Source organism: Schistocerca gregaria, chromosome 2 (assembly GCF_023897955.1).
Source record: "Schistocerca gregaria isolate iqSchGreg1 chromosome 2, iqSchGreg1.2, whole genome shotgun sequence".
In the NCBI taxonomy this organism is placed as follows: domain Eukaryota; kingdom Metazoa; phylum Arthropoda; class Insecta; order Orthoptera; family Acrididae; genus Schistocerca; species Schistocerca gregaria.
The window spans coordinates 1,023,657,903-1,023,673,294 of NC_064921.1; the positions used below are offsets into that span (position 1 = coordinate 1,023,657,903).

A 15,392-nucleotide genomic window follows, 5' to 3' on the forward strand; every position below is an offset into this window, starting at 1 on the left:
TGGAGTGTGCCTGAATACACACTGTAAATGTTTTTTTTATGTAGTGAACCATTTAACAGAGCTAAAGCCTAAAAGTAAAATTTGTTAGGTATGAAATTCTGTGAATTTTTAATTTACTAGAGTTACAGTTAAAACTATTCATAAAAATTACATTTCAGTTGAAAAATTGATTTGTGAATTGAAAAATAGAGCATACAAAAAAGCTTTCTTGTATTCAACATTTGCTATGAACAACAAATAACACTTTTTTATGACACTAATGTTATATTTTTGTGAGTATTTAGAGTCTCAGCGCTTTCTGCGCCCATAAAAAAAAAACATAATTTCAGTCCAAAATCATTTATCCATTGTAACATTTAAAATCTGTATTTTTAAATAACGCAACGACAAAATAGTGAATGTCACTGAGTTTCTTGAGATATGGTTTTAGTCAGTTTTTCTCCCACACCCTCCTCCCAAAGAAAAATACATTGAAAAGTCACTGAAATGTATATAAAGATTCCAAGACTTACCAAGCGAGAAAGCACTGGTAGACAGGCACAATTAAATAACACACACACAAAATTACGAGCTTTCGCAACCAGCGGTTGCTTAGTCGGGAAGGAGAAGGAAAGATGAAAGGATGTGGGTTTTAAGGGAGAGGGTAAGGAGCCATTCCAATCCCGGGAGCAGAAAGACTTACCTTAGGGGGAAAAAAGGATAGGTATACACTCGCACACACACGCGCGCGCACACACACACACACACACACACACACACACACACACACACATACATACATATACAGACACACGCAGACATATTTAAAGGCAAAGAGTTTGGGCAGAGATGTCAGTCAAGGCGGAAGTGCAGAGGCAAAGATAATGTTGAATGACAGGTGAGGTATGAGTGGCGGCAACTTGAAATTAGCGGAGGTTGAGGCCTGGCGGATATCGAGAAGAGAGGACATATTGAAGGGCAAGTTCCCATCTCCGGAGTTCTAATAGGTTGGGATTTGAGGGAAGTATCCAGATAACCCGGACAGTGTAACACTGTGCCAAGATGTGCTGGCCGTGCACCAAGGCATGTTTAGCCACAGGGTGATCCTCATTACCAACAAACACTGTCTGCCAGTGTCCATTCATGCGAATGGACAGTTTGTTGCTGGTCATTCCCACATAGAAAGCGTCACAGTGTAGGCAGGTCAGTTGGTAAATCACGTGGGTGCTTTCACACGTGGCTCTGGCTTTGATCGGGTACACCTTCCGGGTTACAGGACTGGAGTAGGTGGTGGTGGGAGGGTGCATAGGACAGGTTTTACACCGGGGGCAGTTACAAGGGTAGGAGCCAGAGGGTAGGGAAGGCGGTTTGGGGATTTCATAGGGATGCACCAGGAGGTTACGAAGGTTAGGTGGACGGCGGAAAGACACTCTTGGTGGAGTGGGGAGGATTTCATAAAGGATGGATCTCATTTCGGGGCAGGATTTTAGGAAGTCGTATCCCTGCTGGAGAACCACATTCAGAGTCTGATCCAGTCGCGGGAAGTATCCTGTCACAAGTGGGGCACTTTTGGGGTTCTTCTGTGAGAGGTTCTGGGTTTGAGGGGATGAGGAAGTGGCTCTGGTTATCTGCTTCTGTACCAGGTTGGGAGGGTAGTTGCGGGATGCGAAAGCTGTTTTCAGGTTGTTGGTGTAATGGTCGAGGGATTCAGGACTGGAGCAGATTCGTTTGCCACGAAGGCCTAGGCTGTAGGGAAGGGACCGTTTGATATGGAATGGGTGGCAGCTGTCATAATGGAGGTACTGTTGCTTGTTGGTGGGTTTGATGTGGACGGATGTGTGAAGCTGGCCATTGGACAGATGGAGGTCAACGTCAAGGAAAGTGGCATGGGATTTGGAGTAGGACCAGGTGAATCTGATGGAACCAAAGGAGTTGAGGTTGGAGAGGAAATTCTGGAGTTGTTCTTCACTGTGAGTCCAGATCATGAAGATGTCATCAATAAATCTGTACCAAACTTTGGGTTGGCAGGCTTGGGTAACCAAGAAGGCTTCCTCTAAGCGACCCATAAATAGGTTGGCATACGAGGGGGCCATCCTGGTACCCATGGCTGTTCCCTTTAATTGTTGGTATGTCTGGCCTTCAAAAGTGAAGAAGTTGTGGGTCAGGATGAAGCTGGCTAAGGTGACGAGGAATGAGGTTTTAGGTAGGGTGGCAGGTGATCGGCGTGAAAGGAAGTGCTCCATTGCAACGAGGCCCTGGACGTGCGGGATATTCGTGTATAGGGAAGTTGCATCAATGGTTATAAGGATGGTTTCCGGGATAACGACTGGGTAAGGATTGCAGGCGTTCAAGAAAGTGGTTGGTGTCTTTGATGAAGGATGGGAGACTGCATATAATGTAATACTTCCCACCAACACCAACCTATCCGAACTCGGGAGATGGGAACTTGCCCTTCACTATATCCTCTCTTCTCGTTACCCACCAGGCCTCAATCTCTGCTAATTTTAAGTTGTCACCACTCATACCTCACCTGGCTGCAATCCTTCTTTCCATCAGTCCTTATACCAGTTTCCAAACTGCACAATCCATAGCCCTCACCCGCCTAATCCTTCACCTATACATCGACTCGGCCAATGAACACACTCGTCAACGTCTATTCCAAATCAAAGTCCTCAATCTTTCCTCTCCCACATCCACACCGGCTGTTCATAGCATCCTCCTACAGGCCAACCGGAAATTAGAACAGCATGCCACCCTCCACCTCAAAAAACTATCCAATTTCCTGGTTTCCCACCTCCAGAAAGGCAACTCACTCACTCTCCACAACCTTTCCAACAAACCTCAACCTCCTCTCATTGCACACGGACCCAGTCTCTCCCAGCTACTCAATCTCCCACTTCCAGCTCCACTCCCCCCAACACCTCAAAATTCTAGTCAACACAATCTGGAACCACAACACCACAATTCAGTAGTTAACCTTTCCTCCAAACCTCTCTCCCAATCCGAAAGCTCTGTCCTATCCAAAGGCCTCACCTTCAGCCCCACTCCCAGGTTCAACCAAACTGCCCTTGTCAAAGATTTACTGTCCTACACTCGTAGTCTCTGCTGGAAAATCACTTTGCCAACGATGAAAAATAATCCTGATCCCACTCCTAATGATCCAACTCCCCAAGACACTATCCAAATTGAACCCTGCCTGGAACAGTTCCGTCCTCCATCACAGCGGAACCCACCTCCTCTTCCTCAAAATCACGCTCTCCAAACCTTCCAAGAATTTCTCACTTCCAGCCTTGCCTCTCAATCTTTCTTGAAAAACCTTAATCCAACTCCCAACATCACCACAGCCGAAGCCCAGGCTATCCGTGATCTGAAAGCTGACCGATCCATCATCATCATTCTTCTGGCTGACAAGGGTTTCACGACTGTGCTACTTGATCGTCGGGAGTATGTGGCTGAGGGACTGCGTCAGCTTTCAGACAACTCTACATACAAAGTTTGCCAAGGTAATCCCATTCGTGATGTCCAGGCGGAGCTTCAAGGTATCCTTAGAACCTTAGGCCCCCCTACAAAACCTTTCACGTGACTCCATCAAACTCCTGACCTCGCCGACACCTCGCACTCCTACCTTCTACCTACTTCCTAAAATTCACGAACCCAAACATCCTGGCCGCCCCATTGTAGCTGGTTACCAAGCCCCCACAGAACGTATCTCTGCCTACGTAGATCAACACCTTCAACCCATTACATGCAGTCTCCCATCCTTCATCAAAGACACCAACCACTTTCTCGAACGCCTGGAATCCTTACCCAGTCTGTTACCCCCGGAAACCATCCTTATAACCATTGATGCCACTTCCCTATACACAAATATCCCGCACGTCCAGGGCCTCGCTGCAATGGAGCACTTCCTTTCATGCCGATCACCTGCCACCCTACTTAAAACCTCTTTCCTCGTCACCTTAGCCAGCTTCATCCTGACCCACAACTTCTTCACTTTTGAAGGCCAGACATACCAACAATTAAAGGGAACAGCCATGGGTACCAGGATGGCCCCCTCGTATGCCAACCTATTTATGGGTTGCTTAGAGGAAGCCTTCTTGGTTACCCAAGCTTGCCAACCCAAAGTTTGGTACACATTTATTGATGACATCTTCATGATCTGGACTCACAGTGAAGAACAACTCAAGAATTTCCTCTCCAACCTCAACTCCTTTGGTTCCATCAGATTCACCTGGTCCTACTCCAAATCCCATGCCACTTTCCTTGACGTTGACCTCCATCTGTCCAGTGGCCAGCTTCACACATCCGTCCACATCAAACAGTACCTCCATTATGACAACTCCCACCCATTCCATATCAAACGGTCCCTTCCCCACAGCCTAGGCCTTCGTGGCAAACGAATCTGCTCCAGTCCTGAATCCCTGGGCCATTACACCAACAACCTGAAAACAGCTTTTGCATCCCGCAACTACCCTCCCGACCTGGTACAGAAGCAAATAAAGAGAGCCACTTCCTCATCCCCTCAAACCCAGAACCTCTCACAGAAGAACCCCAAAAGTGCCCCACTTGTGACAGGATACTTCCCGGGACTGGATCAGACCTTGAATGTGGCTCTCCAGCAGGGATATGACTTCCTAAAATCCTGCCCCGAAATGATATCCATCCTTCATGAAATCCTCCCCACTCCACCAAGAGTAGACTCTGAATGTGGCTCTCCAGCAGGGATACAACTTCCTAAAATCCTGCCCCGAAATGAGATCCATCCTTCATGAAATCCTCCCCACTCCACCAAGAGTGTCTTTCCGCCGTCCACCTAACCTTCATAACCTCCTGGTGCATCCCTATTAAATCCCCAAACCACCTTCCCTACCCTCTGGCTCCTACCCTTGCAACCGCCCCCGGTGTAAAACCTGTCCTATGCACCCTCCCACCACCACCACCTACTCCAGTCCTGTAACCCGGAAGGTGTACACGATCAAAGGCAGAGCCACGTGTGAAAGCACCCACGTGATTTACCAACTGACCTGCCTACACTGCGACGCTTTCAATGTGGGAATGACCAGCAACAAACTGCCCATTCGCATGAATGGACACAGGCAGACTGTTTGTTGGTAATGAGGATCACGCTGTGGCTTAACATGCCTTGGTGCACGGCTAGCACATCTTGGCACAGTGTTACACCATCCGGGTTATCTGGATACACTTCCCACCAATCCCAACCTATCAGAACTTCGGAGATGGGAACTTGCCCTTCAATATATCCTCTCTTCTCGATATCCACCAGGCCTCAACCTCCGCTAATTTCAAGTTGCTGCCGCTCATACCTCACCTGTCTTTCAACAACTTCTTTGCTTCTGCACTTCTGCCTCGACTGACATCTCTGCCCGAACTCTTTGCCTTTATAAATGTCTGCGTATGTGCGGATGGATATATATATATATATATATATATGTGTGTGTGTGTGTGTGTGTGTGTGTGTGTGTGTACACCTGTCCTTTTTTCCCCCCTAAGGTAAGTCTTTCCGCTCCCGGGATTGGAATGACTCCTTACCCTCTCCCTTAAAACCCACATCCTTTCGTCTTTCGCTCTCATTCCCCCTTTCCTGAAGAAGCAACTGTCGGTTGCAAAAGCTAGAAATTTTGTGCGTTTTATTTATTGTCCCTGTCTACCATCGCTTTCCCGCTTGGTAAGTCTTGAAATCTTTGTTTTAATATATTTTTCCCATGTTGAAGTTTCTTTCTATTTTATATATATTACATTTTCTTCCAATATTTGCAGTATAGTAAAAATAACTTTTTATTACAGGTGTACGCGTACTACATATAATACCACGCGCCTTCCCTGAAGTCTGGCACACATTCCGTGATAACCGCAAAGCTATTGACTTCAGCACGGTAGACAATCTGAACAAAATGTTGCGACTTTTTGTGGCAGAAAGTTTGCATATGACTGACTTGTAAATATATACACTGCTCATACTATTACTTGTAAATAATTAAGGAATTATCTATTGTACAAACACATGGCCAGGAGTCTTCAAATATAACTATTTTGCTTTTACAACAAATGTTGCATTCTTTCTCATAATTTTGGAATCTTGTTGGCATGGGGCAATTTTTCCTCTACAAATCTTATTTGTCTAGTATATATTTAGATCCAGAGAACAGTATCACCCACAAATGAAACAATTCACCCATTGTAAGATTTCAGAACCATCACCCACCAACTGTGTGAAAACAAATACAACGTTTTTAATGCAAATTTTTAGCACTAACAATTTTTGACTGCTGGAAAATTTGACCCAAGCTGTTCACACTAGGAGAATAATCTCTGACAATGAAAATGGAAGTAAGTAGAGCACGAGAGACTTTTTGTCTTGTGTAACTTCTGTGGAACACACTTGTTACATTACGGGATGAAAAAAGTAAAATGCAGAAATCAACAAACACATTTGTATGATAAATATGCTTCAGTGATAAAATATACTGAGGCAGATCAATGGTAATTTTAGCTCTCATATTCTGTGGTATAGAATTTTTAATTTTTTCGTAAAAATGTAGAGAAAGGTAGGTATGGTGGTATGCTTATCTGGATATCATTGGAAATATGGTGTTTGTATTGTTCTGGCTGAGTACATAGATAGTTACTTATTATCCAAACCTACAGTGGTATGTATATTTACCTACTGCACTCTTGGCATTTATGTAGCCTGTAAATTCAAAATCTGAAGATCATAAAACAACTGCGTGCATTGTATTATTTACCTGCACAGGTTTTGTCACTTTGTTTGTATCTAATTAGGATCTGCCCTGGCCTGTTTTGTTTTGGCTGCTTCAGAAAGTACTTTTCAGCTTTAGTCAGTTACTTCTTTTGTGGATTTTTGCACAGTAATTCATTATGAGGTGGAACTTGGCACTTCAGCTTCAAGACATCAGATATATGTTTCAGGTATGTCAGTGGCTATGTATTATATATCAGTATTATATTTATAACATCAACTATGGTCTTTGTATCGTGCTTGTTAATTGACAACAAAATTTACAACAGACTAAATGTATTGTGAGGCAGCTACACTCTAAAGAATTCTTTAAAACTGCTTTGGGTATGAATACCACATATTATTTATACTGCATATTCTTGAGCAATAAATATTTTCATTTTGTAATAAAGAATGATAATTAACATGAATGCACCACCACAAAAATTTTAAAGCCCCATTTAGTTTCTTGGTTTTTCATCCTTGCTTTACTATGTATTGGAGTGTTACACTGTTGTGGTATTGCACTTCATGTACATTCTGTCACCTGGTTGCATGTGTGAGCCAACTTTACCTTACGAGTAATTTGCGGTTGCCATTCTTGAAGTTAATTGCTTTAGCAGTAGCACTAAACAACACCTTGTGAGTTGTTCTGCTTTAGCATTTGGGCTGGGTGCTGGAAGAGAGCTCTGATCTATTTAAGCTGCTGAAATTACAGAGTCAGATTTGGGGTAATTATTCTATACTGCAACAGCAATGTTTCAATTTTACTTTTACTATTTCACGTGAAACAGATTGCTCATAACTTGTGGCTCACAATAGATCATACCATGTACATGCAACGCTTTGGCATTAGAGACGGAATGGTTGTTCTCATCACTATTCCATAGTTGTTGCATCAATTACATTCTTGCCAGCATCCCTTTCCTCCTTGACTTCCACGGCGACACCAAGCTACAATGCCAGAATGTAAGTGGCAGTGGGGACGCACATTCGCCGCTATGCATTGCCAATATGCTTAGATGAGTTCCTTTTCCATCTGTCTTCATGTACATCAAATAAAGGTGCACATAATATGATGTTCCATACTTAACTTCAGCCTAAACTATGGTTTCAGTTTCCACAAACATCTTTAGCCAGCTTAAGAGGAGAAAAGTGGAACACACTATGCCATAGAAAACCATGTTACACCACAGATACTCTCACTGAGATGAAAGATTTCCATCTTACTTAATTAACTGCAACATTGCATAACATTCAAAACAATTATTCATTAAATAACAATATGAGAGAAGGAAAGTTGTTACTCACCATATAGCGGAGATGCTGAGCTGCTATAGGCCCAATAAAGATTCACACAATCATAGCTTTCGGCCATTAAGGCCTTTGTCAGCAGTATATACACACACACACACACACACACACACACACACACACACAAGCGCAACTTGCACACACGTCTGCAGTCTCAGAGCTGAAACTACACTGCGAGCAGCAGCACCAGTGCATGATGGGGGTGGCGACTGGGTGGGGGTAGGAGGAGGCTGGGGTGGGAAGGGGGAGGGATAGTATGGTGGGAGTGGCGGACAGTGAAGTGTTGCAGTTTAGACGGAGGGTAGGAGAGAAAGGGGGGAGGAGTTAAGTAGTGGAAAGGAGAGAGAGGAAAAAAGAGAGAGAGAGAGAGAGAGAGAGAGAGAGAGAGAGAGAGAGAGAGAGAGAGAAACTAAAAAAGACTGGGTGTGGTGGTGAAATGACGGCTGTATAGTGCTGGAATGGAACAGGGAGGGGCTGGATGGGTGAGGACAGTGACTAACAAAGGTTGAGGCCAGGAGGGTTACGGGAACGTAGGATGTATTGCAGGGAAAGTTCCCTCCTGTGCAATTCAGAAAATCTGATGTTGGTGGGAAGGATCCATATGGCACAGGCTGTGAAGCAGTCATTGAGTTGAAGGGTATCATGTTTGGCAACGTGTTCAGCTACAGGGTGGTCCACTTGTTTTTTTTGGCCACAGTTTGTTGGTGGCCATTCATGCGGACAGACAGCTTGTTGGTTGTCATGCCTACATAGAATGCTGCACAGTGGTTGCAGTTTAGCTTGTAGATCACATGACTGGTTTCACAAGTAGCCCTGCCTTTGATGTGATAGGTGATGTTAGTGACTGGACTGGAGTAGGTGGTGGTAGGAGGATGTATTGGACAGGTCTATTACAGGGGTATGAGCGTTGAGGTAAGGGATTGGGAGCAGGGGTTGGGTAAGGATGGATGAATATATTGTGTAGGTTCGGTGGACGGCAGAATACCACGGTAGGAGTGGTGGGAAGGATAGTTGGTAGGACATTTCTTTGCATTTTTGCCAGCAAAAATTATTCTAGGTTCTCTGTGGAACGGATCTCTTTTATCTTCAAAGCTCTGTTGATAATAACTGTGCTATCCCAGAAAATTAGTGCTCGTGCGTTCCTGATCAGTTCTGCAGCTCAGATCCACACTGAAAGAAGAAAAGTGTAAAATGACCTTGGATGGTGAAAGGAGATTGGACTGCTTCTTAGTGGTTTGCTAGTAAACAGCATTCCTAAGTAACGAGATTATACTTCCACTTGATGAATACTCCAAGATCGGTTTTGAATAAAATAGTTTGTTGTTCTTTATGAAAATTTTCAGAATAAATTAAAAATATGAGTCTTAGTGAGATCCTCTTTAACATTGGACCCCCGCCTTTGACAAAATCCTAACTATGTCCTTTCATCTCACAATAGCACTTGGAACCAACGTCCTCAATTCCTTGCTGGGTGTATTCCAGTCTTTGCCTTCCTCTACAGTTCCTGCTAATGCATGGAAGTTATTCTGTGATGTCATGAACAGATGTCCTATTATCCTGTCCATTCTTGTGGCCAGTGTTTTCTATATAGTCCTTGTGAAAATTCAGAATCTATGCTTTGATTGTGTATATATCTTTATTATTGCTATGGATGCTGTTATTCCTTCTTCTCTGTTATTCCTTCTTCTATGGACAGAATAAAGAATATGCTCATAAGCTGTAATAACAAATAATGATAATCTACCTATAGAAGGCATAGGAAGTAGTAGAAGCAGCAAGATGTTCTCACAGGTAACAGGAAAGCAGAAGTAGAGGATATCCTGTATGTGCCTCAGCTAAGCACAGCTTTACTACTGTTAGTAAAATAGTATAGAAAGGTCATTTGATTTTATTTAACAAACAATGCCATTGTATTTAAAATACATCCAAAAATTTGGTTGCTAGTGCATCATTAGCAAAGGGTATGTACCAACTAGACCAACCAAATAATCTAATTTTTGAAACAAAATCAGTATTACAGTCAGATAGCACGGACAGCATAAAAGACTAGGTCATCTGCATTCTGAAGCTACGCATCCATGGTGCAAAGGCCTGGCTAGTGGAATTTTATTTTCAGGAGCAGTTAATACTCCTTGTGCTATTTGCTTAGAGGGTAAACAAACAAGACTTCCTTCTTCACAATCTGGCTTAAGAGCCAAAGAAATTCTTGGGCTAGTTCACTCAAATTTGTGTGGGCCAATACAAATTATTTCAATTGCAGGAGCCAATACTTCCTTACTGTAATTGATGACTGCTCCAGGATAGTATTTTATATACACTCAGAGATAAAAATAGAATACCATAGTAGATTCGAGACTTCAAAAATTTAGTAAAAAGGCAACTGGTAAAAGGATCTGCACTCTATGCGCAGATAATCACACAGAATATTAGAACAATAAACTGATAAACTTTTTCCGACCAGTAGTTATCCAACATCAGACTGCAGTGCCATGTAGACCAGAACAAAACAGATTAGTTGATCACTATAAATGTACAATAGTAGGAGTATGATACCTGCTCTTCAAAGCAAATTTGCCAAATAAGTTCTGTACTGAAGCAGTCCGTGCTGCAACCTGTTTAATCAAAAGATCTCTGACTAAGTCACTAAAAAGCAAGACTGCAGAAGCAGCTTGGATAAACAAAAAGACAGATCTTTGACATCTCAAAATATTTGGAAGCACGGCCTGTGTTCACATTCCAAGAGTCAACTGACAGAAATGGTACAAAGAAAGTATTGAATGTATCTTGGTAGGATACTGTGAAGAAGCAGAAGCACACAGGCTTTTTGAACCCAACTGTCAGAGACTTGTAAAAATGAGGGATGTAATTTTTTATGAAGGTACTTCTAAACACTGAAGGGAAAAAAAACTGTTACAGGAACCATGTCAATTGTTTCTCTCACTGGCAGAAAAGAAGCAAAATGAATAATGACTGAACTCAAAGAATTTGAACCTAAAACTGAGACTGTCATGTCAAGTAGTAGTTCGAGGAGTACTAGCTGCAACGGGCAACGGTGCCCTGATGATACAAATTATGATAATCAGTAATCAGCAACTTGAGTCAATATGAAAGTCATCCAGAACTCGGAAGCCAAAGAAGCTACATGACGTTGTAACTTATCAGTCTGAACAGTCATCCAAGACTAGTTCTCTCTCACTGGAAGAAGGAACACTGTCTGACAATGCTGAAAACTGGCTGAATGCAATACAAGAAGAGTTACAATCACATAATGAGAACCACATATGGGAGTCTGCTGTCTCACCTTCAGATCAGAAGCCAATAAATGCAAAATGGGTGTTTAAAACAAAGAAAGATTTGGATGGCCACATTGTACACTCTAAAGCTTGGCTGGTAATAAATGGTTGTGCTCAGAAGCAAGGCCTGGAGTACGTTGAAACATATGCACTACTTATAACTCATTCAGATATTTATTTGCTATGGCTGCTGTGGGCTTTCAAAAAAATAATAGTAATAATGGTGTGGGATGTGGCCCTCAACTACGTACCCACTGACACAGTGTAGAAATATTAAAAGTTTTGGCTGGTTTCATTGTCTAGGGGCTGGGATACGTAGTTGCTGCATTACAAGCCAAATACTGCTGAGTATATAGTATACAAGATGAATATACATATGAATCGAATGGTCGAAGGTTCCTATCACTCAGAAATGTAATGTAGAAATTTATAAATAAAATATTGCAATAAATAAAATTTACTGGTACTATCTTAAAGACTTTAAATGATGAGTATGCTAGTAGAAGTACTTTTGAGAATGTGGTATATTTCTGCAAAACTCTTATTGGTGTCAATGGTCCAGCAATTAAATAAAATATAAGTTGAATAACAGGAAAACAATAGATTCCTACTGCATGTAATTAGTTATGAATGACAACATAGCTCGTGAGATATTCACTTCTAAACACATACTACGTCTTCACTGCAGGACTCACGGAAATCTCACAAGTTCATAAGTCCGCACTCCTTAGTATTTCTATCTCTTGCGACCACATGTAAACCACTCCACACTCCAAGTCTCTCTCGCGACCGTGTGTCCCTTGCGCCGTACTCCAGCACCTCCCGTGTCCTGTACCGTACTTTCCAGCACTGCCAGAACCACCTCTCCATTCACTACAGTAGTTGCCTCCCTTAGTAATGAGCACTGTGATTGGCTAGAGCGCTTCCACCATGTCTCCAAGCCAATGAACACTCACAAACATATTGAAACACATACCAAATACTGAATTTATATTTAAATAACTTGAAATTAAATAAATATTTCTACGGCTGGACCATAAACATGTTCTAACACACATTATTAAATCCATAAACAAATCAAATAAATCTATATCAAAGGAATAGCAAGCAATAGGTAGGCCAGTAGCCTAATGTCTCTGTGATTTCTAAAACACAGTGAATATTTAACCAATTTCTTCCTGAATAGTATATATCGAATATAAACAAAGACATATAAATCAATATATTTACAAGTGTGCTGCTACTGTACCTTCATTTAACTGTGGAGTACTTATGGCCTGACACGATCAATAGTAGTCTGCCACTTTGACCTCCAATAACTCGTGTACTATTTAAGCTACATGCCTTTAATTCATATCAATTTATATTTACACTAATAGCTTTCTAAAGACACATAGATCGACGAAATTGGATGAACTGTTTAGATTTTGGAAATTCGTTGCTGGGCGTTACTTGTATAATTTACCGCCAGATACTAAACTTTAAACTAATAAAGATATTGGAAATCTGATTGCACCATCAAAATTGTTGTGCAAATAATGGTAATATACATGTTTCATTATGAGGTATTATGATTCATCTGGCTACTATTAATTTCTATACGAACTATGAAATGTCTGCCATTAAGGTTTCATAAAGTCCGCCATCTTTGGCACTCCCTGCGTACAAGTCTCTTTCATCAACACAGTGTCACCAAGGAATTCCCAGCCATGCGGCCGATGGACCACGTGCTGGGGCTACCCCTCTTGTAACCGCCAATGTCCGGCACCACGCAGCTAGCCTGCCGAACCCTGGCTAGCCGAGCGGCCATGCCAAATCCAAACTTATAATATTTTCAGGGTGCCACACTCACTCGTTACCTCACACTGCTAAACCCGACCCTTACATTGATCATCTAGATGTTGTTACAGCTTATACGAAGAGATTCATGTGAAAGTTACAGAAGGCAATGAAAGATATTGCTGTTAAAAAAGACTGAAGAAGGCAGGCAGTTTATGGATCGAGGTGGTTGTTGCTGGAACTTGAAATTAGACAATTTCAAAATTAGACAATTAGACTTCCTACACACACCACACCACAATGCTGTCACACAAGGATGACTCCTTGATGCCAGACTTCACCTCGCAGACCAAGTTCACACCCTGGTGCTGCATTGTACTGTTGAATCCAAGCTTCACAAGATCAACAGCTTACCCTTGTGTCTTTTACAAAAATCAGGGTTCAGATATTTTAATAGCTGCTGTTTATGTGGACAATATGCTAATTTTCAGCAACAATTCACAAGAAAGAAGTTTTCAAAAATAGTTTAACAGAAAAAATTAAGCTAAAAGATCTTGTTGAAGCTACAAATTGTTCACATATCTGAATTACTACGAACCACAAAGAAGGCTATCTATGCATGGAGAAGACACACAATGTGGAGCAAATTCTCAACAGATTTTATATGATAGAGTGTATGTAAACCAATATCTATGCCGCTTGACAGTAACCAAGTGCTCACTCATGACAAGTCTAAAACAGAACAGGAACAAGAATGTTGTTGTTGTTGTTGTTGTTGTTATTGTTGAAGTTTTAGGTTTTGGCTTATAAAAAGTAATTTTTTTCCAGTTACTTTCATTTTTGACACTTTCACAAACAACTTACGCTTAGCTTCTGAGCCGCATGCGGCAACAGCATAACTATACCAGCCATACCTCCCATGCCGAGTAACATGTTTAACCTAACTACCGCCACGCACCTCGTGCCTCACACATGCTCCGTGGGTCTGAACTTTTGCAGTGTTCACTGCTTCAGGTTCCATCTGTGTTGCACCAATGCACGTCTGACAACACATCCATGCCAGCCGCGCACTTTTGATCTCGTATGCCACTCACAGAGATGGGGCGCATGTGCTTGATCAGTCAAGCATTATACATCTCCGTGCCTGACACGACTGGGTTTGAGCCACACAACACCATACTTCTACCACTGCCTCATCAGTATAGTACATTGGCCAAGGTCTATACTCCTTACCATTTGACATCTGCACCATCCAAGTTACATGCTTCCGCATTGCCGCCAGACACACATTTCCAAGAAATGCAGCAACTGCATACTACATGCTGTGTTGTTCCTGCACTGGGCGCGTCAGTCAACACTGTGTCCTGGATGGTCCCACATGTAAAATCCACGGACAGCCTCGACACCACCCTGCCTTATTTTACACTGCCACCATTTTGTACCAACCTTCCAGCAGTATGGTTTGCTCTATGCTAGTGCTTGATGTCTGCCCAAGGGATTGCTGATGACAACATAAGATTTCTGATCTTACTCAGCCACCTCGGTGATGACGTGGACATAAACCGTGATCTATTCCTGGCAGCACCCACTCACACAAAGTACGAAACAACTAAGGCTTTGTTGCTCCGGCACCTTTGATGCTCCCCAGAACAGCAACTACATTTAGTAGTGCACGAAGAAACTTTCAGAGACAATCTGCCATCCTCACTCTGGGCAACGCCTATGTGTGGAGATTGATCCTACTCTGATGCACGATTTCACGCTCTGGACACTGGGGCTTTTGAAACTTCCTACACACACCACACCACAATGCTGTCACACAAGGATGACTCCTTGATGCCAGACTTCACCTCGCAGACCAAGTTCACACCCTGGTGCTGCATTGTACTCTCATAAACAGCTTCTGAGACATCTGCGAGGCCATTGCCCCATTTGGCTATGAGGCAGATGGGGCTGACTGACTACCGCCAAGCTGGCCCCCATCACTACCTACAATTTGCCTGGCCATGACACGTCCAAGATAAGCTGACTCTGGCCTATCCAGCGCTGGGCCCTTCCCACCGCCAAACAACAATCACTGAACGATACAGCAAATACGCTCACCTCCCTGACCCACTGCCCTGCCCCAGCACTGTTTACAGACGCCATTTCAGAGACAACACTGTCCAACTCCACCCCTTCCACAGCCTCTTTCCACAGTACTCTCATAAACAGCTGCTGAGACATCTGCGAGGTCATTGCCCCATTTGGCTATGTGGCAAATGAGACTA

The 15,392-nt window shown here is 42.8% G+C and overlaps 1 protein-coding gene across 2 annotated transcripts in view; it reads left to right on the forward strand.

Moving 5' to 3' along the window:
• LOC126335536 (glutaminyl-peptide cyclotransferase-like) overlaps positions 1–6,046 on the forward strand; it is a 73,544-nt gene extending 67,498 nt beyond the window's left edge. For both annotated transcript variants that reach the window (XM_049998911.1, XM_049998912.1), the window contains exon 6: positions 5,785–6,046. In XM_049998911.1, coding sequence (XP_049854868.1) covers positions 5,785–5,939 — 155 coding nt within the window. In that variant the 3' untranslated portion in view covers positions 5,940–6,046. The remainder of the gene's footprint in view (positions 1–5,784) is intronic.
• The last annotated feature ends 9,346 nt before the right edge of the window (positions 6,047–15,392 follow it).